This window comes from Rissa tridactyla, chromosome 12 (genome assembly GCF_028500815.1).
Source record: "Rissa tridactyla isolate bRisTri1 chromosome 12, bRisTri1.patW.cur.20221130, whole genome shotgun sequence".
Taxonomy (NCBI): domain Eukaryota; kingdom Metazoa; phylum Chordata; class Aves; order Charadriiformes; family Laridae; genus Rissa; species Rissa tridactyla.
Genome location: NC_071477.1, coordinates 3,020,245 through 3,042,591, shown reverse-complemented (window position 1 = coordinate 3,042,591; position 22,347 = coordinate 3,020,245). Strand labels below are relative to the sequence as shown.

Here is a 22,347-nt window from a genome sequence, read left to right as displayed (position 1 = left end):
CAGACCTCTGCCTGGGGCTGGACCGCTTGTTGGAGGTGCCCAAGCAACAGCAGATGTGTGGTGGTGGTGGGGGGCAGACAGATGGTCACGTCCTGCCCTCAAAGATGGAAAAAACATAAGTAGAAACCGGTATGCATTAAAGTCATGCTTTAATAGGTGATGTTAATGGAACAGACTCTGTGATACAGCTCACTGCTGGAAAACATCCCGTGAACTTTCTGCAAGCACCCACAGCCAAAACTCTAAACCTGACCATGATGGGAAGGGTTTGGTTTGAGCTCTACAGACCAGGGCTCACCGTGGAATCCCATTTAACACAAAACCAAACCACACATCACCATAACAAGATACAGGATCTATGCCCCAACTGAGCACGTATTCACAATGAAAACTTCATTAAATAAGAAAATTACTATAAATCTGTACAAAAGCCACAATTAACAATTTCTTATGAATCTTTTATGAAAGAATTTTCACTCAACGTCTTCAAGTATTTGTATCTAATTAAGTGTATTCTCATTGGCGACTCAACCCCATTTGTTCATAAGGAAAAAGAAAAAAAAAGAAGTAATTTAAGAACATTAAAAGCCTTTTCCAGCATGTGTGTGACCATGAATATTAGATGTTAAGCTCGCAGACTTTTATTCCCACATACGTGGATGCGGCATGCTGAATCAGGACCTACAGTCTGGGAAGGCAAGTCACCGATCAAATTCCTTGAAAGATGAAGCTTCTTAAGAGCTGTAGCAGAGAGAGGGAAAACATGAACATTGCACAGGCTACTGCATCTGCCCTCTGGCAAGGCGGGCGAGCCTCTAGCCATCTCCTACAACAAAACAAACAGCACCCAAAAAAAAAACCAAACCCCAAACTAAAACAAACAATCTCAGCAAACGGCAAGTCCAGACCTTCTGGCTGTTGGAAACGGTTTCCTCCGCTTCATGAAACAGGTCCTCTGTTGTAAATCTCTAGGAGCCAAAGTGCTAAATTGTTTAATGCTCCTTCAGACTTGGTTGAATACTGTGTAAATCAGGCAGAATAGCTAACGGGGAGGTCAGCAGCGTTAGGGCAGGCAAATAGCTGGCAAGGTCTGAAAGTAAATTCTTGGGGGCTGTAAATAAACGAACCAGACAAGCGTACCCCCTGCAATTAAAGTTTCAATTAACTGCCCCACAAAGCCCAGTGGTTTCCAGACATGTTGCACTCTAACATGCTCTCAGCTGTCTGACACGCTGGTCATTAATGGTAAAACAATCCTGCCCTAACTAGGAAGTGGGTTAAATGTCACACATCTAACTTCACGCCATGGGCCCGCAGAAAATCCACCGGCAAATTAACAGCAAAGTTGTGAAAAAACAAGTATTCATTCTATTTTGGCAATTAAGGACAGAAGGCTTTTGAATCAGTAGTGGACATAAGTATCTGTGGAAGACTATCAAGGGTCTCAAGGCAGTGGAAAAACCTGGGGAAAAAGAGCTCTAGACAGCTTCAGGCAAAGTTTGAGGGTTTTTCTCTTAGAAAAAACCAGACAATTCATATTTCTCAATTCTAACAAGCACTACAAAGCAACTTCTGATGGGGACAAAGGGAACAAATCACCCATCACTTTGCACCCTAGAGAACAGTATCTGTACACAAAGGTTAACCGGTCAGAGAAAGGTTTTGACTACGTGTTTTACCCCAGTCCAAAGTCAAACCCACTTTCTTTATAGAAGGAGAGGCAACTACACTCTGACATGATGGGAAATGCATATACTCGTCTCTTTTGGGCAAATGCCACAAAAATAATGATTTATGCCCTAGGGAGCAGACACACAGCACCTTTGCCAGGAATAAGCCTCCAGGGAAGGTACAGCCTTTCAAAATAGCAAATAGAAGGTACAAGGTCACAGAAAGGCCTGGCAAATTAGGTCATGCTGTCTTACATTAAAAATCACGTATTTAATAAATACTTGACTAGTTCAAACAAGGAAAGATCAGTTTTCCTCTTCTCTTTAAGAAGGGACATACCAGAACCAAAGCAAAGTGCGAAAATCCCTGTTACTCCAAGATAATCCCGAACATCAGATAAAAAAATAGGAACAGGACACAGCCTGTCCGAGACGATGACTAAGAGTTTTCCTCTTTAGGGTAACCAAGGGCTGGATCTCGGTGAAATTACTACAGATGATTAAAAAAGGGTGGAAGTCAGACAGGGACTAGCCAGGATCAGCCCGAAGAAAGTTTATTCTTCCATGTAGTTCTGCCATCCAAATCGCTAAAGCTGGCTCCCAGCAGGTACGGCAGCGGCATCGCCGCTTGCTCGAGTGCCTGCGGTGCTGCTCTCACTCTGCTGCTACCTGCTCTTCATCAGGTTCTGCCGCGTGCTCAGAGCTTTTGTCTTTTTGCGCTGCAACCTCAGCAGTGTCGTCTTCAGGGCAAGCGGATGCCATGCTCTGCTCAACGCTTTCTGGAACTTGTTTTTTGCCTGTGACTTCTGCTTGCTCTTTTTCACTTGCATTTTCTGCCTTTTTCTGCTGTTCCACCCCATCTACCTCACTTCTGCCTCCAAGGACTGCGCTGTTGCAGTGGTGCTGATGTGGAGATCTCTCACTGGAGAAAAGTCCAGTCAGTCTCGGAACCAACTGGGGCTCTCGTAGCCCCACCATTTGCGTCACCACCCCCCTTCTCACTTGTCGCTTCCACAGCTGCATTTTTCTCACTGACATTTTCTTTTTCAGCCTCAGCGTTTGCAACGGATGGATCTACCGTGGCATTAGAGGCAGAGGGCCCCACGTTCAGGTTTATGGCCAAGTTGAACGTTTTGCTTCTCGATGTTCTTTCATTGACTTTCCTCCGTTTTACAGCTGCATCAGCGGTCTCTGGCCCTGCCGAGTCTTTGATGCTTGCATCCTCCTCTTTCGGTGTGTCCTCGTCCTCTTCTGCTTGTAAGAGCAGAACTGAGGAGGGGTTTTCTGCATCAATCGCACATTCTCCCAGATTACGGGAAATGTTTTCAATATCAGTAGGGCTTTTCAGCTGTCCACTCTTTTTAGCGTCTGCCATATTTGCATCCAGTTTTCTCTTCTTGCTCTCCTTTGTGCAGTCATTCTCTGCTGTAGCCTGCACTTCTTCAGTCTCACTGTTTAAATCCTTCTCCTCCAGCTGGGTAAGTGAAGCTTCTTTCTCCTCATCACCATCCCCTCCCTTTGAAACACATTCACTTAACTTCTCTTTTACATCTTCATCGTTCACTTTAGGCTGCGAGTCTGCGTCATCTCCAGCTTTCTGTTCTTCTAGAGACCAGTTCTGATCCTTTTCCACAGAATCATCACATTTTTTACCTCCCTTTGAAACATATTCACTTAACTTCTCTTTTACATCTTCATCGTTCACTTTAGGCTGCGAGTCTGCAGCATCTCCACCTCCAGCTTTCTGTTCTTCTAGAGACCGACTCTGATCCTTTTCCTCAGAATCATCACATTTTTTACCAGGAGTTTCCTGTTTATCCTCAGCCTGTTGGTGCAGCTGTGACCTGGCGGAGCGGGGCCTGTACTTCAGGAGTTTGTCGTGCGGCCCCCACACGAAGCTGCCTCGAGGTTTGAAGTGTTGCCAAGCGTAGTGGACTAGTTCTCTTCTCTTCCGTTTGCTTCTGATGGTGAACAGGAAGTAATCCAAGGCACTTATCTTGACATTTGGTAATGTCTTCTTAACAAGGGTTTCTGTTAGGAAAAACTTTACCAAGTGCACTTGATAGTGTTCATACCCCATCTCTCCCAGGCACTTCAGGATTCGCGTAATCCGCAAATTGTTGTGGCTAAACCTGAAAGAAAAAGACACACAGAGCCCTTGAGTTGAAGTCTTACAAGCCTGAAGTCACAACGAACCCCCAGGGCACCTGCAAAATGTTTCCTGCATTATTGAGTGTGATCTATTAAAGGTTATTTGACAATGCAGATGGGAGTACAGGTGGGCTTACTGCTGCTCCCTGCCTTCAGCAGTACCTTCCTAGCCCTTCCTGGGGGCTGCTTAAAATACAGTTTTAAACACAAGCTCTGCTAGAGCAAATATTAACATCTCCAAGTCTGTATTTCATGCTCCAGGAGACCAACGTGAAGAATGCCTGCTGTTCGCAGCTGCAGCAGATACAAAAGGAAACCAGGCTCAGCTGGTTTGTTTGCTTATTACACTTGCCACTTAATAAAGTGACAGAGAGTGTGGTGACCTACAGTCAGAGGCCGAGCCAAGTTAAAAACACTTTAGCTAGCTAACTTTTTATCAACAAAAGCCTCCATTCCTCAAGGGCTGAGGATTTTCTTGACTTTTTTTTTTTTTTTTCCTCTCACAGAAGCGTCTGGCTGTAGTAAATGACCAGTAACATAAACAGAGACTCACCGGTTCAAGTTTTGAAATCGTTTAGCCCAATTCTCTGCTCTCTTAAGTTCTCCAGTTTCCTCATTGATCAGATTGATTCCATAAAATCTCAGCATGAGCTGATACGCTCGTATAAACCTTTGCATAACTTCCTTGGATTTCTTAAAGGCCTGAAAACAAGACAGACCAATGAGTACAAGGTGCAACTCCCTAATTACCTGCACGAGTTTAAGTCGCACCTGAATTATAAACAAGGCTTGATTATATCACTAAACATTCCATTTGCTGGTGTAGCTACTGGCAGGACACAAGACAAATGCTTAACAGTGCTGGAGTAAGCTCCGTTCACACTAGGGCCCCAAGGAAGCAATGTAAAAAAACCTAGTCTTCAGATACTTAGGTATTTAGGTATATATACTTCAGGTATTTAGGGAAAATCCTAACATCTTTCAGATCTCACAAAAACCAAAGCAAACAAAAGCTTTCAATACCTGGATTTCTTGACACGTGAGCGGTCTGGCACGCAAGTTCATCCCGTGTTCACGCAAAGGGAATAGCCTGAAAGGAAAGAACTTTTCAGCCCAGATGAGCAAAGATGACATCCAGCCCAGGGTACCCATTTTGTTAAAACTGAAAAAGATTCCAAAAACTGTGATATCACAGGCATCTCTTGGAGACCTCACATCCTTATGGACACAGCAGTTTACTATATGACAAATAAATCCCTGCCATAAAAGCATCATCTACACCAATGATAACATACTTCGCTCATCTGGCTCTCTCTCATTGCCCTGATCCTTGGTTCCGCAGTGTGCTGTAAGACGAAGCACAACTGAGATCTACTCCGCAGCTGACCGGAAACCCGAGTCTTCAGGATTTCCACTGCATTGTTTCCAGAAGAATACAACTCAATAAAAATAAAGTGGACGCAAGTTTTACTCAGGAGCAATTGTGGCCCTGCTGGAAAGCTGAATTCAGGAACACAGATACAACTGACTCGTAAGAGGCACAACTAAAGAGAGGCGCTGTATTCACGCAGGTACTTTACCACTGTATGTAAGAATGGTTTTCTTCCAGAACTTCATAGTTGTCCCACCAAGATTCAAGCAGAGTTTCAATATGCAAACCTGAAAAGAAAAGGAAGGAGTCAGGCAAGAAGAAATGACACCAAATGAAAATTAGAGTTGGCCAGCCACCCAACGTGGCTCCTTATCCAGAGCCAGGTGTTCGCATACAGGCGTTAGCTTCTCTAAATTAGACAACCATCCTGGTAAGCCAGAAAAAAACCCCTTAGTTTTCTACCACCAAACAAAAAATTAAGGAACACACAGCAGGAACAAGGACATTCAAAAATGGAAATTCTTGGTACGTTTTTTTTTTTGTTTTGGGTTGGTTTTTTTGCTCTTCTTTATTTTTGTTTTGGTGATGGGTTTTGTTTGTTTGGTGGTTGGGTGTTTTTTAAATAACTGTCCCACATAGACCAAGCTACTCTTTCACCAGTTCAAGAGTTGCATCAAAAAGTCATCAAAGTACTTACCGTGGGGTAAAAAACAAATTTCATTTTTATAAAAGCTTAAGTTCCACATCTCTTCTTCCTCCTCGTTTTCTGATTCTATCAAACCCTGGAGATGAGAACAAGAAATCAACAAGCAGCAATCTTTTAAAAGGCAGTATTTACTTCAACATTTTTTCTTGCTTTCCCTCATGTTTCTAAACATTTCAAGCTAAATCCTTGAAGTGTGTTTTGGGAAGGAACAGCTTGTTTCTTATAATGCATATCATCCCTTCCCCCTCACTAAAGACTCCTTTAAAGGTTCTGAGCCCGTGACACGGTTTAGCCCCAGCTGGGAGCGAGGACCACTCGCTCACCCCCCAGATGGAATGGGGGAGAGAAATGGAAGAGTAAGACTGAGACAAAACTTGTGGGTTGAGATAAAGACAATTTAATAGGTAGAGGAAAAGCCACACAGGCAAGCCCCAGGAAAGCAGGGCTCCATCACACATAACGGTGACTTGGGAAGGTAAACACCATCACTCCAAATGTCCCCCCCTTCATTCTTCTTCCCCCAGCTCTATATGCTGAGCATGACACCAGACGGCATGGAATATCCCTGTGGCCAGCTGGGGTCAGCTGTCCTGGCCGTGTCCCCTCCCAGGCCATCGCTGGCAGTTGGCACGAGGAGCAGAAAAGGCCTTGAGAGCTCAGCAGCAACAACTAAAACCATCAGCGCACTATGAACAGTACTTCTCATCCCAAACCCAAACCATAGCACTATGCCAGCTGCTAATAAAAAAAAAAAGTTAACTCTACCCCAACTGAAACCACATTAGCCTGTCAATGCAAAGACAAAAGGGTGCCCTCAAATCTAGAAAGTGTTCCTAAACTTAGCATGGGATGAGGAAGAGCCACGAGAGTACGTGCATCGTCGTTCAGTCCATACCGGGTAACGATGTCTGTATCGCTGCAAGTCTTTTGCCGCATTCCAGTTGCGCCTGCCTGAGAACTAGAGAAGAGACAGATCAGAGATCCACCATAAAGTTGTCTTCTGCGACAAAAAATAATCTACCGACCAAATTCAGCATCTCTCACACATCGCTCTCCTGTACCCTCCACTGCACCCCCAGCACCCCCAAAACCAGCCAGTTTGTTACTGCAGTTGTTTCTCTGCATTCCTCAAGAGAACTCTGGACTAAGGGAAATTCACACCATCCTCCTTAACCCAAACATTTATTTTTCTTTCTCATCTTATTAGTCAAGGTCTTCATGTCTCATGCTTATCTTTTATCCCAGTTGGGTTTTCCCAGAGAAACAGTCAGAACTAGCTGGAAACCCCAAACAGTAAAATATCATTTTCTTCCTTAACTTAAAGGTTTTAAAACAAGACAAACTAAGTCCTGCCTATCTGTTTCTCTCTCTGAGTCACTAGATGTCCTAGTCAAGACACAGACCAGACTTTAAAACTGTAGAATTCGAGATGCAAAAATATCCCTTAAATTCAGGATTCTCATTGCCTGTAGACATTATCGAAATAAAGTTTCCTTCATCTTTGCTTTACGCTCGACAGCAGCCCTGTAGATTTAGCATCATGCTGAGCCAGACAGTCTGCAATATTAGGCCCACGTCAGATATTTATTTTATTGGACTTCCGTTCCAATCATCATCTTCGTTATTGCTCATCTCTCCAGGTAACCAAACTTTACATCAAGCCTACCTCAAAAACCCTCCGAGACAGTGGTGACAAATTTGATCTTTGATCCTACAAATAAAAGGCATTTAGTTTCAAACATTTGGAAACCAAGCTTTACTAATAAAATAAAAATATATATATATGCCAAATAAGAATATCCCACAGCAGTGACTCATATGATGCCTATTAGTTGCCAAGTGACAGATTTACCTAGTTACAGCTGAATTCACTTGATTTTATTCATAATTCAAATTGCTGCAGAGAAAAACCTGTGGTGCCACAGCCACCTGACAATTAGGTGTCAGGTTCTCCTCCCTACACAGATGTGCTAGATTAATTCCAAATGTAGTAGCATTTAAACAGAATTCATGAAGAACAGCTTCATTTCCTCCTCTGAACTTCAGTAAAATAAAAGTTGCAAGTATGAATTAATTTAAAATGTATTTTAATGGAATTATATATAGATTTTTTTTTTTAGAGTGGATGATAACAAGATTTTGATACATTTCACAAGCAACACAAACAGGGTTAGTCTTGCTGAGAGCTGAACCATCTTCTCACGAACCATTAAAATTGTTCTGAAATGTCAAGGCAGAACCACCAAAATAGGAATAAAAGGACCCCCCAGTGCAAAGCGCGGTGCAGGGAGAGCGTTCAGTGCCAGCCGATGGCAGGAGCTTTGTGAAGCAGGAATAAGATGTGCAGACTCTTGCGAAATAAGCATTTTAAGCAACTTAGAAGAAAGAAGCAGCAAATATTCTCCCAAGTTATTTTTTAACTTAATTTGATACACCTTCACCTCACTTGAACAGAGCAAAAATAAAAAACGCAAAAGCACTTTCTAGTGAACTCTGATCACTGGTTCATTAATTATTAAGGCAGGAACTGGATTAGAGTTTGTAACACCTCGCTGTAAGGAAGTCATCCATTCGGCTGCCCTGTTGATTCTTGATACTGAGAATTTATGAAGCATGCACAGCACTTGGGAGATCAAACCTTTATCCACAGAGGGAAGTCATCGATGCAGAATTTTTAAAATTACATTTTAAATACACATTTACACACTAAGATTCCCCCACGCTTTGGTGACAAGACTTAAATAAAGCTCGAGTTGTTCTTTAAATGCAGTAACTTGTGATGACCTAAAATAACGCCTGTCAACATCGCAAGAGATTTCCATTTTATACATGACAAGATAGACCAAAACAAGGGGTAGGACTTGCCACAGCCACGTGGCCCATTGGGGACTGGCAATCCCAGTGCTGGAGACCGTTCCCAGAACCCACCCAGGCTGCAGAAATGCACGCACCTATAAAAACCTTTGCTACACTGTTAACATTTGGGGAAAAAACCCACCATTATAAGTGGCTGCAAACACAAGACTAAGAAATATGTTCAGCCAGAACAGAGCAATATTATTCTTTTGTTCAAGATGTAAGCAGAGACTGGGATTCAGCACTTTGAAATTCATCGATGCTTTTGACTATAACTTTTGAACTACAGGGATAAAATTCTGATACATGTGGGAGTAACGAAAATTATGCTCCCAATTACAGAAAAAAAAAAAATATCAATTTCCAGACATTCTTTACACTTGAGCTTCTAAAATCACAGCCTTTAACTCAGCCAGGTGGGACAGGCTAACAGCAGACTGGCTCCAATTTTGGAAAAGAACTGGTTTGCTGAAGAGTAAGTGTAGATACCGAGAGGGATGCAATGCCACGGTGCAAGGGGCTCTGAGGCTGATGCAGGAGAAAGGTGTTCTGGAGCACACCCCTAGAGAGAACAAGACGGGGAAGCAAAGAGAGCAAAACTCTGCCCTCTGTCCAAGCAGGTTTTGTTCCTGGGTCTCTATAAACTTCTATTCAAGCCACACAGAAATATAACCTTTCCTTTCCTTCCAGGTTAGGAAGACAAACTGAAACGCCTAAGTCAAACCTCCCCATTTTTCACCCCACCAATAAGCAATTTAACTGGGTTTCTCCCCCCAAAGCTGCAACACGTCAATCAGAACATGCATCGCTCTGCAAGGAGCGCGAGGAAAGCAGAGAACAAAGCCAGGAGAGAGGAACGTGAACGATACGTGGCTGAAAACTGGAAACCAGCTGCAACCGAAAGGGATGAAAGAACACGCAGATTGTGAACAAGACACAGGAATGAGAAAGTCAACAGAATCGAGTAAAGGGATCAAAACTTTTTGTTGATGGAGAGTAAGGAGAAGGTAGAACTACAGGGCTTGTTATTAACACATGAACTCCACGCGTTACAGCAGACTCAGAGGATTTGCAGAGACACCAGTGAGATACAAAGATAAAAGCCGAATTTTAGGTTGGTTTTAAAAGTGCGTAGTGAAAATAATAATAAAAAAAACTCTAACCTCAGTATTGAATAAAAACATTAGCAGCTTCAGCCATAAAGTATACCACCTAGGCTGAGGGGAGAAGAATGAGAATTAGTGTAATACCAGCAGAAGCAGGAACTAGTTTTGGAAACCGATTCATGCCTTTAGCAGGTTGTAAGGGCATAAATGGATAGCAGAATATTTACTCTTTCTTTCTGTATTCATGCTCACTGCCCTTAAAAATTTTTCAAGCACTGTCAGACAGAGGTGACCACAGAGTCCTCACTGAAGGAAGAACTCCGCTTTAAAGATGCAGAGCAATATTCCAGGGGCCATAAATCTTAGGGCCAATATCCTCCCTTGTAAGGCAAAGTTTGAAAAGTCCAGTCACTGGGGTGAAAAAATGGTCCTTGCTTTCACAGTTGTCACAATCCAGAAGTTGCTCTAAGAAAAAAAAAATATCTGAAGAACAAACACATTCAAAAAGAACAATCTGAATGTTCTGGAGGCATTATAACTTGTGAACAAAACCATAACTCCAGCCATGAACAAAAGAAAATCGACAGCGTGCCCTCAAACAATGCAAAACACTTCAAAGGAAATCCCTGCGTCTTCTTTTAAGTATTACAGCCATTCCACCTAAAACACCCGTGACCTTTCACAGATCTACGCGCACAGCGAAGGCCCAACTACATTCCCTGCAGCAAACTCTATGAAGACACAGAGACAAGCATGAGCATGTCCATCTGTTGTATTTAAACTTTGATTTTATTTGCAAAGTAGAGAGTGTGTATTTTTGTCACCAGTGTCTGGAATACTACGTTGCACAGCATTGTTTTTTTTTAAAGGGAGGTTATTTTAATAACTTAATGCTTATATAAATATTTAAAGTTTAGTATTAAACTCCTTTAAAAGTATATTAATTAGAAAGCTTTATCTTCCTGTTTATATTCTAAGAATATGGACAAGTCGCTGAAATGAAACTCAAGCGAAAGATTAGTTTCCCTTTCCCTGAAAGGGGAGGAGTTAAATCAAGGGACTGTACCATGTTTCAACTGACCCAGGAAAGACTGAAAAACAGAGACACAGTTTTGCACAGAAGAAATTACTGACGCTCCACATCAAACAGAAGAACACTGATGGTAAAGACGGGGACCTTAGATAAGAAAACAAGGTCCTTTTATTTCAAATCAACATTATTTTAAGGCACTGGAGACAAGTGTTCACATCTTGCAGCACTACCTCACTCATAACTGCCCACACACCTGCAGTTTTTAAAAACATCAGTGGATCTTTTTTGTTTTCAGACCTGCTTTATAATATGCTCCCTAGAAAAAAACATGTCAAAAAAAAAAAGTTACAGATTATTTTTGAAAGTGAGCAGATGTTACGTGATGGCATTTTATTGATAGCATGAAGGAGTATGAAAGGCCACCATACAAGGAAGATGATACCAACAAAACACTCATAAGCAAGGAGCTGCTGAAGAACATCGATGTCATGTCAAATTCAGTGGCCATAGGCATGTGGTGAACAGGCAGATGCCATACAGAGAACAGAACTTATATTTATGGGATAAAGTATCCAGATCCCATGGAATGGTGGGAAAAAAAATATTAAACCCCAGCTCTTGGCAGTGTAATAGAATTTAAGAGATCACAAAGCCACAGCACACCTCTGCCTTGGCCACCCCCAGAGCTCATTTCTGGATGGACCTCAGGCTACCTCCTCTCTTTGAAGATCTGTTTCATCAAGGCGAGGACAAAATCGTATGCTAGTGATCGCTGCCAAGGCAAAAACCTTTACCTTCCTGTAAGTATTTTAAGCTGCTCCAGTTCCCGACAGTAACTGGGACGCTGGAGAAGGTGCCCAGGTACAATGACAGCACACCGAGCGGGTGGCCGGGGGGCAGGGGGGGGACTACGCGTGCATATCAGTCGCATCCGCCAAAGTATTCGAGCAGTCCCGAGGGCCGGGGTGACTCTCGGGGCACCGACAGAGCGGTCAGACCCATCGCGCTGCCCCTGCGACGGCCGCCGAACCGCAACCAGGGACTAGAAGGGGGAAGGGGCTTCCTCCCCCCTCGGGGGGCTGCTCTGTGCCCCGCTCACGCCCCGGGAGACCCCCGCACCACCGGCACCCACCTGGGCCTGCCGGCAGCCCTGCGCCCAGCTGGGCACCGGCTGCTCCGCTGCATCCTCCGGCTCCTCCCCGCCTGCCGCCTCTGCTCCCTCCGCCTCGCCGCCGCCATCCTCCTCCTCCTCCTCCTCCTCCTCCTCTTCGTCGTCCTCCTCCCAGGTGGAGTCGTACCTCCATAAGCCCGTCTCGTCCTCCGCCGGGCCGCCCTCGGCCCAGCAGCCGTGCCAGGCCGCCATGGGCAAAGGGAAACCGAAAGGGGCCACGGCACAAAGCCCGGCACGTGGGGGGGGACGGGGGAGACGGAAGCGCGGACACGCCCCGCCCCCTTCCTGCGGTACCGCCCACCCCATTGGTCGCCGCCCGCCCCGCCGCTCCCCCATTGGCCGCCGTGCGTCCCTCTGCGCGGTCCCTGCGCTCGCCCCGTCCCTTTCCCCACACTCACTCGCGCCGCGGGGCCGCTCCGCCGTTCAGCTGGGTCCTTCCCTTCGGCCTGGGGGAAAAACAGGGGGAAAAGTGATTCCCGGCAGCAGCAAGGGGTCCTGGGCAGGATATGGACACCCCCGCTCCCCGGGCCGCACCAGTGGGTGCTGTTGGAAACACGGCGCCGGAGCAGCGGGCGTGTTCCTCGTCCCTCCAGGGAAGGGTTCAGCAAGACCTGGGCATCCAACTCCTTCGCGCCCACATTCCACAGAGCGGGAATTCTCCTCTTACGGGAAATTAATACAAACCAGTCCTCCCGAGAGCCAGGGAGCAGTGAAAGGGAAGGGGGGAAAGGAGAGCTGCAGCACTCGGGTCACATAAATCATTTACGTCTTCCAAAAGTCTGACCGCAGCCAGCAAATTCCTAAGAAACTTGTGTTGATAGATTGGCCATGAAATCCCAAGTGGGGTCTCCGTGCCCCAAGGATGGTGTTGAGAGATACATTAACATTACATCAATGTTGACACATTTATACATGCTTTAAGCTCTAAAACACATTTCATTGGTTTTACAAAAAAAATAAAAATTGAATAGAATCCCTTGGATGGAAAGGACTTACCCACAAGGTGGGAGACTTCAAAAGTTACAAAATATGCACTTTATGGCCAAGACCTCTGAAGATCACTACAAAGTAAAAAGGGCTTCAATTCTTAAGGAAACAGCAAAACTTAAGAGGCCTTCATCTTTCAGCACTCCCTTCGGTGATAGATCTGTAAGTGACATAAGATTACAACTCCTAAGAACTTGATCATACCAAATAAATTGAGCATTTTTTTTACACATCAAAATTAAAGCCAGGAGCTGCCTCACACAAGCTTACAGAAGTTCCATTTCCACCCATGGAGGTACCTGTAGCACCTCTCCAGCTGGGGGGCACCTCGATGGACAATTTGCACAGCTCATCGCTTGGAGCACAACACCAAAGCCATGGCATTTCATGCCTTCCCATTCGGAATTTGTTTATGCCCCACTACTTCAGATCCTAAAGTGCAGTAAGAGTGGTTATAGTGGCCATCCCGGAAAAGTTCCAGCCTCCTAGAGCTCACCAGGGCCTCCAAGAGGATGGAGAGGTGCGCTCACAACAGACTGCAACAAAAACTCCATCTTCTCAACTCAGTCCTTCACAATTGCTCATTAGAACAGAGAAAATCCTCTAGTTTGGAAGCTTACAGCAACCTGGCTATTGAGTTCAGCAGGTAAGGATTTCTCATCAAACATCTCACAGAACTAACAGGGTAGCAGTTCGCAAGATCCAGGCAAAATTAGTAAAAAAAAACCAAAAGAGGTAGGCACTTCTGACGAATTTCACTAAGGGCTTAACATACCTAAATAACTTTCAAACAAGTTACACAACAATAAGCATTTAGTAAAATAAAAACAAGTCAAATTTATTCTTGGTATAAAACAATTGAAACAAATAAGGCAGACAAGAACTTGGCTACGTACCTAGAATAAAAGCAAAACCTCGCGTGTTCCTAGTTCCTCACCTTGAAGGCAGTACTGACAGATTAAGAAGTAATTCTTCTTTTCATTAACTTGTAGTTAATATGGTGAAACAAATTCAGTAGCATTTCAGTCTACTTCGTTCACCATTTAACATGTGTTTTGTTGATTGTGGTCTATTTTTTCACAACAGAAAAATAGTAACTTCATCAAATCTTAACATTCCGGCATATAAAAGATAAGCATTACAATGTCAGTAAGATTCTTAAGTTGTAAAACAAAATTAACATTTTTGAACACCAACTTCATTAACATCTACTAAAACGGCTTTAAAAAAAATAAATAATGAAGTACAAAACCCCCTGTTATATACTACTATAGTGCAGATGGATGAAGCGACATCTCCAGGTACACACACAGCTCAGCTGATCCCTTACAAAACCATGTGACGTCACTGGATATTTTATTTAGGACACTAATTAATTATTATTCTAGGGGCATTATCATTTTCACTTCACTTATGGTATATAAACTTATGAAGATTGAAAAATGTTACATCACTGCGGGTGAAAGAAGTAAAGGTTCCTCCAGCAAACAGGGTGAAAGAATACTTCAACTCAGTAGTCATATGTATTTAAAAGAATTTTAGTTTTAGTGAACCAACAAATTCAGACATTTGATACAAACACTGCGTTTGCACTAAGTAAAACTGCCAACAAACATTACCCACGCAGGGTCTGTAATATTCAAAGACAGTAACAAAGGTGGAAAAAACGACCCAAAATTTATAGAAATAACCTACGCTTTTCATGAACTGAGGCTCCGTGCTTCACTGAGCACTCGTTTCACGACCTGTGCTGCCGCAGAGCGCGTTACTTGTTTGAAATGCAACCACTGGAACTGTCACATACGCGTAAACTCTTAACGCTGCCAGCTTTCTCCCAGCGCCCTGAGAAGGTGGCCATTGCCATCGGTGCTGACAAGAAAACACATCAGGAAAGACAAAGTCTTACATGTATAAAGCCAATGTGCAGATTCTTCAAATACCTGGCTCAGATACCTTTTCCTTTCTCAAAAAGCTTACGTAGCGACTATCCTGCTACTCGTTTTTACTGTTCCCTCCTCATGTTCCAGAGTTTATTCCTTCTGTCTTTCACAGCTTGCTTTATGTTCTGCGTCGTTTTGCAGCACTGGGACTGGAGGGATTACTGTTTGCGTTTAAGACCTTTTCAGTGACTCTGTTGCGCTTCCTCTTATCAGATCCTTCTTTGGACCCAGAATCTGATGAAGTTTTCTCTTTCTCTTTGCTGCTTGGCTTTTCAGTTGTTTTTCCTAAACTTCCAGAGGGTGCAAAAACTGAAATAGGATTAAAGTAATGATTCCAGATCAGAGTTACACACATAGGCAAACAAGAAGTGATGCAAATTTCTTCATATTACATAAAACTTTTCAAACCAATCAATTCCCAGCATATTTAACCACCACTTGAGTATTACTTTCACTTTTAAAGGAAAAATCCTCTGTAAGAAAGGCACATCTTGCTTTTATTATTTGCTTTAAAGACAGGCATGTATTTTGACAGGCTAAAAATGAAATTAATTAACTGGAATCAAACAGCGCTTAAAATTAAAATACTTAATAGTAACACTTACAGAACATAGGACCAATCTATGAAATGTATAATCTGCAACGGTCATTACATTTGGTATTATAGATAGATTTTAAAACTGAACACACAAAATGTGAAATTTAATATATTTTTAAAATACATTTTTAGATCTTTTATTAGACTCAATCTTAAAGCAACACTTATTCTGTGATATAAGTATTATGAAATTATAAAGTTAACAGTTGGCTTGGTCTGTTAAGGTAAATAGCAGGATCTCTACTGTTCACATTTGACTTTGTTCTACAGCAAAGTGTTAGGAAAATAAGCCTTATATTTAAAAGAAGCAAGATAATGCAAATAAAGTAAAATAAAAAAACCACTCTGCCCACCTTCTCATTTAAGCATACAATCTTACAATCTTTTTTGATTTATAGGGACTATTTTTCCCCATGACTACAAAGATCCTAACACAGAGTATTTCGGTTCACTAAAATTGGACTCAACTTTCTTTCAGAGATCCTCAGATTACTTCAGACGCCCAGGGTTTTGTCAAGTACATATTAAAACCAAAAAACTCAAAAGCTATACAACTTTGCACATCTGAATTAGGAGCAAAGCAGAAATCTTTCAAAGTATCAGATATTGGCAACTGCTTACTCTGTGCATTCTTAAATTATTCTAGTTCTCGGCATGAGTATATGTTAAGTCTGAATACAAATCACAAAGTACACCATATTTGGGATTTACATTTTAACATTAATTTCTCAGTTACAGTTGTTTTTTAATCTCATACTACACAGTAGAGAGTTACAAATTTACCTTCTTCTGGCCCTGCATGCGTTTCCATCTCTTCTTTTATTTCCTCTTTCACTTCTTCTTCTATCATTACTTTTCCTACAGAAAGGATTGTTAGGCAATGGTTAGATGCTTTTGAAGAACCATACGTGGTTTTTCTGGATTAGTAGCCTCAGCATATGTGCATAATGCTAACAAATACTCAGTGCAACATTCAGCAGTAATTTAGAAAGGTTCCTCTGCACTGTGACAGAGAGACACAGCTAACAGTCAAGGCATACTATGAGCAGAAGGTAAAGCACTGAAACAAGATGATGCCGCATGTCAAAAGGTTCCACTGAAATTACTAACAGAAAGAAACTGAAATGCTAAACAGGCAAAACATACCACAATGTCTTACCTATACTATGATTCTACACTGAATTTTTAGTTTAAAGCTTAGTGTACCTAGTAACTGAGAAGAATTGCACTGTAGTTTAAAATATCCCAAGAACTCCTTTGGCAGATGCTAGAACTTCCCAGCTCCTACCTTGGATAACAGTACTAAGTAGCACACATACAGCTAAACTTTGAAAATCCAGCTCTTGCTGCTTAACCTAAGATTTCTGTCCAAAAAATGATCTTGCTACAAAACCAACCACATTACAGCGTGCAGATCATCTGTTTTAGCAAAAGTTACGGTCTGATGTAATATTACAGCAGTCTCAACAAAGCATAACCACAATAAACTACTAATTGCCTCGCAAAGAACCATATTCTGCCTTTCACTCTGCAAACTGGTATTAATGAAGCACATGGATCTTTTGTGTATACCCAGAAGGAGAAATTGAGTCTAAATGGTATAAAGAGAACATGTTTGTGCCATATTAGCATCTCATCTACATTATATCTAAGAATAAGAGAAATACCGTGTGGAATCTGACCAAAGATCTCTCTCTCTCACTAGCCTGTTTCCTACAGTGGTCAATCACAGAGGCTGACAGTGAGAATATGAACAGCACAAGAAGCATTCCTTTCCCCAACTGTTTCCTTCAGTCATCTGATTAAAAAATTAATGAGATAAAGTTTTATGTGTTTAGCACTTCCTTTTCCTGATACACTAGTCTGAAAGAATGGCCCTGGATTGGCACATTACGCTCTTTTTCTGGGGGAGTTCTGTTAAACTACCTGTCCTGAGATGAGATCAGAGCAACCAAGAATAAGAGACTGCTGTCAGAACTTACCTTCTCTCACTTCTTGAATCATTTCATCAGGAAGAGCAAAATTCTTCTCTATGTTAGGGAATGGAAGAATTTCAGATTCGTGCTTAGAAAGAAAAGAAAGATCTCTATGAATGACTTTGTTAAAAACTTTAATTTGGATTTAGAAGTGCAATCTCAAGTTGTGTTCTACATGCAATTAGTAGCTTAATAATTCTTAACAAGATACCTCAAACATTAGAGAATGAGGAGGCTCCTGATGTCAAACTGATTAGATGGTAAAGGTATTTGAGATCATGACTCGTGATCATTTGAGATCATTTCTGGTATCCAACCATGGCAAATTCTTACATAAACACACTATAACCTCCTTGTTTGGCACTTAAGTACAGTACCTGTGTTTGCTGGATCAGTATTTAGGCAACTTTATTAAAGTCAGAACACAGTAAGAAAAAAAAATCCAACAACAAACCACTGCAAGTTTTACTGCCTTCCACCTCATGAGGAAAAGCTTATCAACTCACTGGAACGACACGTAATTCCTAATGACGTGAAAGGCATGTCAGGCCCAGTGATTTTGGCCTGTCAAAACTCCTGAACTATAAGAAATAACAACGCACTTGCATCGATGTTTTATACTCACAAGAGCTTGCATATCATACATGGTGCTCAGATGGTCCCAAATCACTTTGGAAGAAATCTGCCGTCCAATATTCTGACTGAATTTATCTCGGATACAAATCATGTGGAAATGGCGGTTCACACCTGAGGGAAGAACTCAGGGCAATTAACAGTTCTACCTATGCCACACAATGAAAAAAACATGCTATCATTACAGGGAAACCGTACAGTCCGGGAAGGACACATGGCACCCGGTCAGCCCTGCCTGGCTGATATTCCACCCTACATTACAGGTGCTGCGCTGGAGAGGGGCTGAGGATGCCCCACTGGGCAATGCGTCCACACAGGGCCGCAGCCAGGGCTTTTAGAGAGCCTGCATGAAACACAACGGAATGGAAACGCGAGGCAGCAGGCCAGGAAAGGTGAAGACTGAGAGGGGTGAGGAGGGCTGGCTCCGTGCCCCGGCGAGGGACGGCCGAGGAGGCCGGGCGGGCACGGAGGCGCTCCCTCCCCACAGGCCCCGCCGCGCTCGGGAGAAGTCCCAGGGCCCCGGGCCGGCAGCCGCGGCGGGAGCGGGCCCGGGAGGCCGCTGGGGGCAGCACAGCGGCGCGGCCGGGACGCTCCCCCCCGCTCCGGGCCCAGCGCCTGCTTCTCCTCCCGGGACAGCGCCGCTACTCGAGGCCGCGGCTCGGCCGCGGCCTGCTCTCACCTACGGGCTTGTGGCCCAGCATGGCGTGGAAGAGGCAAACCTCCACTTCAGGGCTCCACACCACCACCGCCTCCTCCGCCGGCACGCCGGGCTCCGGGGCGGCCGCCGCCGCCGCCGCGGCGGCTGCAACGGCGGCAGCGACGGCCGCGGCGGTCCCCGGCCCGGCCGCGGGCAACGGCGGCTTCTCCACAGCGCCCGCCGAGCCGCCCTCCGCCTCGCCCATCGCCGCGCCGCCGGCCGCAGCGGCTCCTGCCGGCCGGGAGGAGGGGGTGGCGGCCGCGAGGCGAGGCGAGGCGGGGCGCGGCGGCGGGGCGAGGCCTTGGGCGGCTTCTGTGCTGGAGCAGGAGGTTCGTGGCGGGGTTTACCTCAGGTAAATGGCGTCCGTGGGCCTGGTCGGCGTTTGGGATCCCCGGAGGGTTGGGGCGTAGGAGCGGGGCCTGTGGAAGCCTCGCTCGCCCCAGCCCTCGCCCTTCGGGCCCAAGGCGCGGCCGCGGTGGGACATTGCACTGGGGAAGGGTCCCGAGCGCCTTGGAGCCCTCGAACTGCTCGTCCCTGTCACAACATCAACCTGAACTGATGCTTAACTAATAACTACTCCTGGCACGTTTAAAAAAAAAATGCAGAACCCACCAGCTTTGCCTGTCATTTGAGGCATAAAAAAACATTTTCTTTGGGAAGAGAATGTATCATTCCCTCAGTGACAGGGTTTTTTTGCCTTGTTAGGTATTATTAGACACACAGGCATGAAACAGGACTTCTGTTGCTTAGGTGATCAGGTTTTCCTATTGCTCACTCCTCACTTGAAATCTTAATCCTTTCTGTGACATTAAAATTATTTCAATAGCAAATAACAATGACATCATACGCAAAGGACGTCTGTTCCAAGTGAATAATAACGCAGTGGTGGCAAAAACTCCCAAGCAAAGAGACATTATTTCAATGCAAATTATCCAAAGAATAAAAAGCAGGATGGGAAAGATGCAATTTTCTGAAATGAAAAACTTTCTCTACCTTTGCTACCCAAAGAATTAACTTGACTCATACCATTCTTTGGGGCTTGATGTAATGCTTATACCCCAAACAGATTAACCTAACATTAAGTAAACATCTGAAATGAGTTAAACCCAAAACCTCACGTGTGAAGCCTTGGGAAGTTTGGTGGTGCGGATCCTGGATTGGGACGCCTGGATACAAATCCTCATTTCCAGCAGGGTTCAGGCTCTCAAATGGAAAGGAGTCTCTCGCTTCAGTCCAGTTTAGATGCTGTTGAAATTTTCCAGGAATAACTGTTGCTGTGAGAGCTCCATTCGGAGTGACAGAGATCCTGCTGGAATGACTGTTCTGGGTCAAGACTACAGGAATCTCCAGAAATATTTCTTCTGCCTCCTGTCACCTCTCTACCCGTGTCCTGGTTGCGCTGGACCTGCCTTTGCACAGCTCAGGCTTCACACGACCTTCCTCATTTTGAGCCAAAATTATATATCAGCAAGATTTTGCTGATCTCAAATACAAATTTGCACGCTTTTCCAGTTAAATCCAGCCCTAAATCCAGCCCTGGCTCTCAGACCTGTTTAATCTTCCAAATGTTTATTTGCCCTGTGCTGCTACCCAGTCTGAAGCTGCTCCCGAAAGAGAGGGTTGTGATTTCCTGTGATGACTGCACAGCGGGAGCACGTGGGTTCCCGAACAACTAAATTCCTGTTTTCATACACATGTTTCTATGTGTAGAAAAATGAAGGAAGACAGAGAAGCAAATAAATTGCAGAGTAGAAAAATTGCTCCCCCGTAGAATAGTTTTCAAAGTTTTGCAGGACTAATTTTTTTTTATATATATTAAGTCTGTGTGAAACACTGAGCTTCAGTGCTCTCAGCTGTCACATTATGCTTCTACTTAAAGACTATCATCAAGAGGGAATAACCGTGTCAACTCAGATAGCAATTTTTATGTCATTAAGTTCTGATGACTAAAAAAAGTAGCATGTGAGACAGAATGTGAAAAAACATATGGCTACCTCTGAAAGTACAATAGCAAATGAGAATAATTTAATTCAGTAGAATAATGTTAATTCAACAGGAAGAGTATATGCATAAATCGGCTGCTAATTTGTTTCAATCGCAAATAATTACATTTTCCTGCATCTAAATGTCCTTGTCTCTTTCAGTGCCTCCAGGAGACATATGGGAGCCTGTAATAATGCCACACGCAGCCTCTGCCTGGATTTGGACCAGAGTTCTATTTTTCTCTCTTTAAATTTTAGAGGTTTTTTCCCCCTCACTGAACAGATTTTTCAGATCCTGAAAAATTTACCCTCGTCTTGTTCAAGTTCGAATCTTACTTTTGTTTTTCAGCAGATACCAGCCACGTCAGACAAGCACAGTTTAGTTCCTCTCTTTTTCTTGCCACTCTTTAGGCTGCTTCCAGCCATAGAAACCTGGCTGCCGATGATGTCCACGAAGGGTGCTCAGCGCTTTGCTGGGTCGGGTCGTGTCCCCCTGCAGAGACAATTTGATATTTCATAAGGCACTGCAACAACTGAGAAATACGCCTAGCATTTGGCATTCTCTCTAGAAGCGTTGTATTTCTGGGATAAGCAATATGGTTGCAACTATTTTTGTCATTATTTTAGAACACCATGTGTTAGTGCCCTTAACAAAGTTAAAACTTCATTCCGAATCCTGGATGATTATTGCTATGCCATGTGAACCTTGTCAATTAATATCATCTGCATACTTTTGCATTAAAACCGGTCACTTAACCTTTGCTGGGGATTTTAGTACATCTTTGATACAGAGTCTAACAGAATTTTTCTTACATAGGTGAATGAAACCTCCTGAGACCCCCAGGGGAGCGTTACCAGCTTTATTCTACAGAAGTGCTGCAGTTCGCTGGAGCCCACGGACAGGGAGCCCTGGTAAAGCTGATGGATGTGCCCAGTGGTCACTGCTGCCTGATGCTGGGTTTAATTTTTGACAAACTGGGTAATTAGCTACTGTATTATTCCATTTCATTACATATGTAGTTTTTACATGCAGAAAATTTGGGGTCTAGTCCTGCACCAAGTTACTCTCAGGTCCATAAATCGTCCTACAAGAGAAGTAATCTCAGTGCTTTGGCATACTTCAGTATTTCCAAATATAATATCCTTTCTGACTGATGAAGACCCCTGAAAAGCAGAGTTCTGATCTGATTTGTAAGCTTTAGCATTACTTTCAAAATCCGTTCTTTTGGTGTGAAATCTGTGGGAAGTTTTGCTTAACAGAGCTGCATAGGGAATTGCCCTAAAGTTGGAGCCTGATCATTTTGCATAAATAAATGACAATTGTTTGATATAGATGTGTTTTTCTCCCCATTAAACCTATCAAGGAGGAAGAACCAAAAAGATAAACCTATTTGTTGATAGAGTCTTATCACACATCCCTGTAGAGCAGCATTGCCTCTTCCAGTGGCTGGCAAGGAGATACTTCCCAG

The 22,347-nt window shown here is 43.7% G+C and overlaps 2 protein-coding genes and 1 long non-coding RNA gene across 4 annotated transcripts in view; 1 reads left to right on the top strand and 2 right to left on the bottom strand.

Annotated features, from left to right (window-relative positions):
• Nucleotides 1-132: 132 nt before the first annotated feature.
• On the bottom strand, nucleotides 133-12,336 carry OGFR (opioid growth factor receptor). Its single transcript, XM_054218903.1, is given in 10 exon segments — nucleotides 133-2,601; nucleotides 2,603-3,802; nucleotides 4,375-4,523; nucleotides 4,845-4,911; nucleotides 5,402-5,480; nucleotides 5,891-5,975; nucleotides 6,795-6,857; nucleotides 7,566-7,610; nucleotides 9,919-9,972; nucleotides 12,027-12,336. Coding segments are annotated over 10 exon segments (2,250 nt in total). The 5' UTR covers nucleotides 12,258-12,336; the 3' UTR covers nucleotides 133-2,324.
• Nucleotides 12,337-13,864: 1,528 nt separating this feature from the next.
• On the bottom strand, nucleotides 13,865-19,116 carry MRGBP (MRG domain binding protein). The gene is made up of 5 exons (XM_054218909.1): nucleotides 18,879-19,116; nucleotides 18,192-18,313; nucleotides 17,573-17,654; nucleotides 16,374-16,448; nucleotides 13,865-15,301 (listed from the first exon to the last, which is right to left on the bottom strand). The coding sequence occupies exons 1-5, from the start codon at nucleotides 19,099-19,101 to the stop codon at nucleotides 15,111-15,113; spliced, it is 693 nt and encodes a 230-aa protein (XP_054074884.1). The 5' UTR covers nucleotides 19,102-19,116; the 3' UTR covers nucleotides 13,865-15,110.
• The window catches only part of LOC128916839 (uncharacterized), a 33,532-nt gene continuing 30,224 nt past the window's right edge, over nucleotides 19,040-22,347 (top strand). For both annotated transcript variants that reach the window (XR_008469059.1, XR_008469058.1), the window contains exons 1-2: nucleotides 19,040-19,248; nucleotides 21,696-21,857. This is a non-coding gene — a long non-coding RNA (uncharacterized LOC128916839). The remainder of the gene's footprint in view (nucleotides 19,249-21,695; nucleotides 21,858-22,347) is intronic.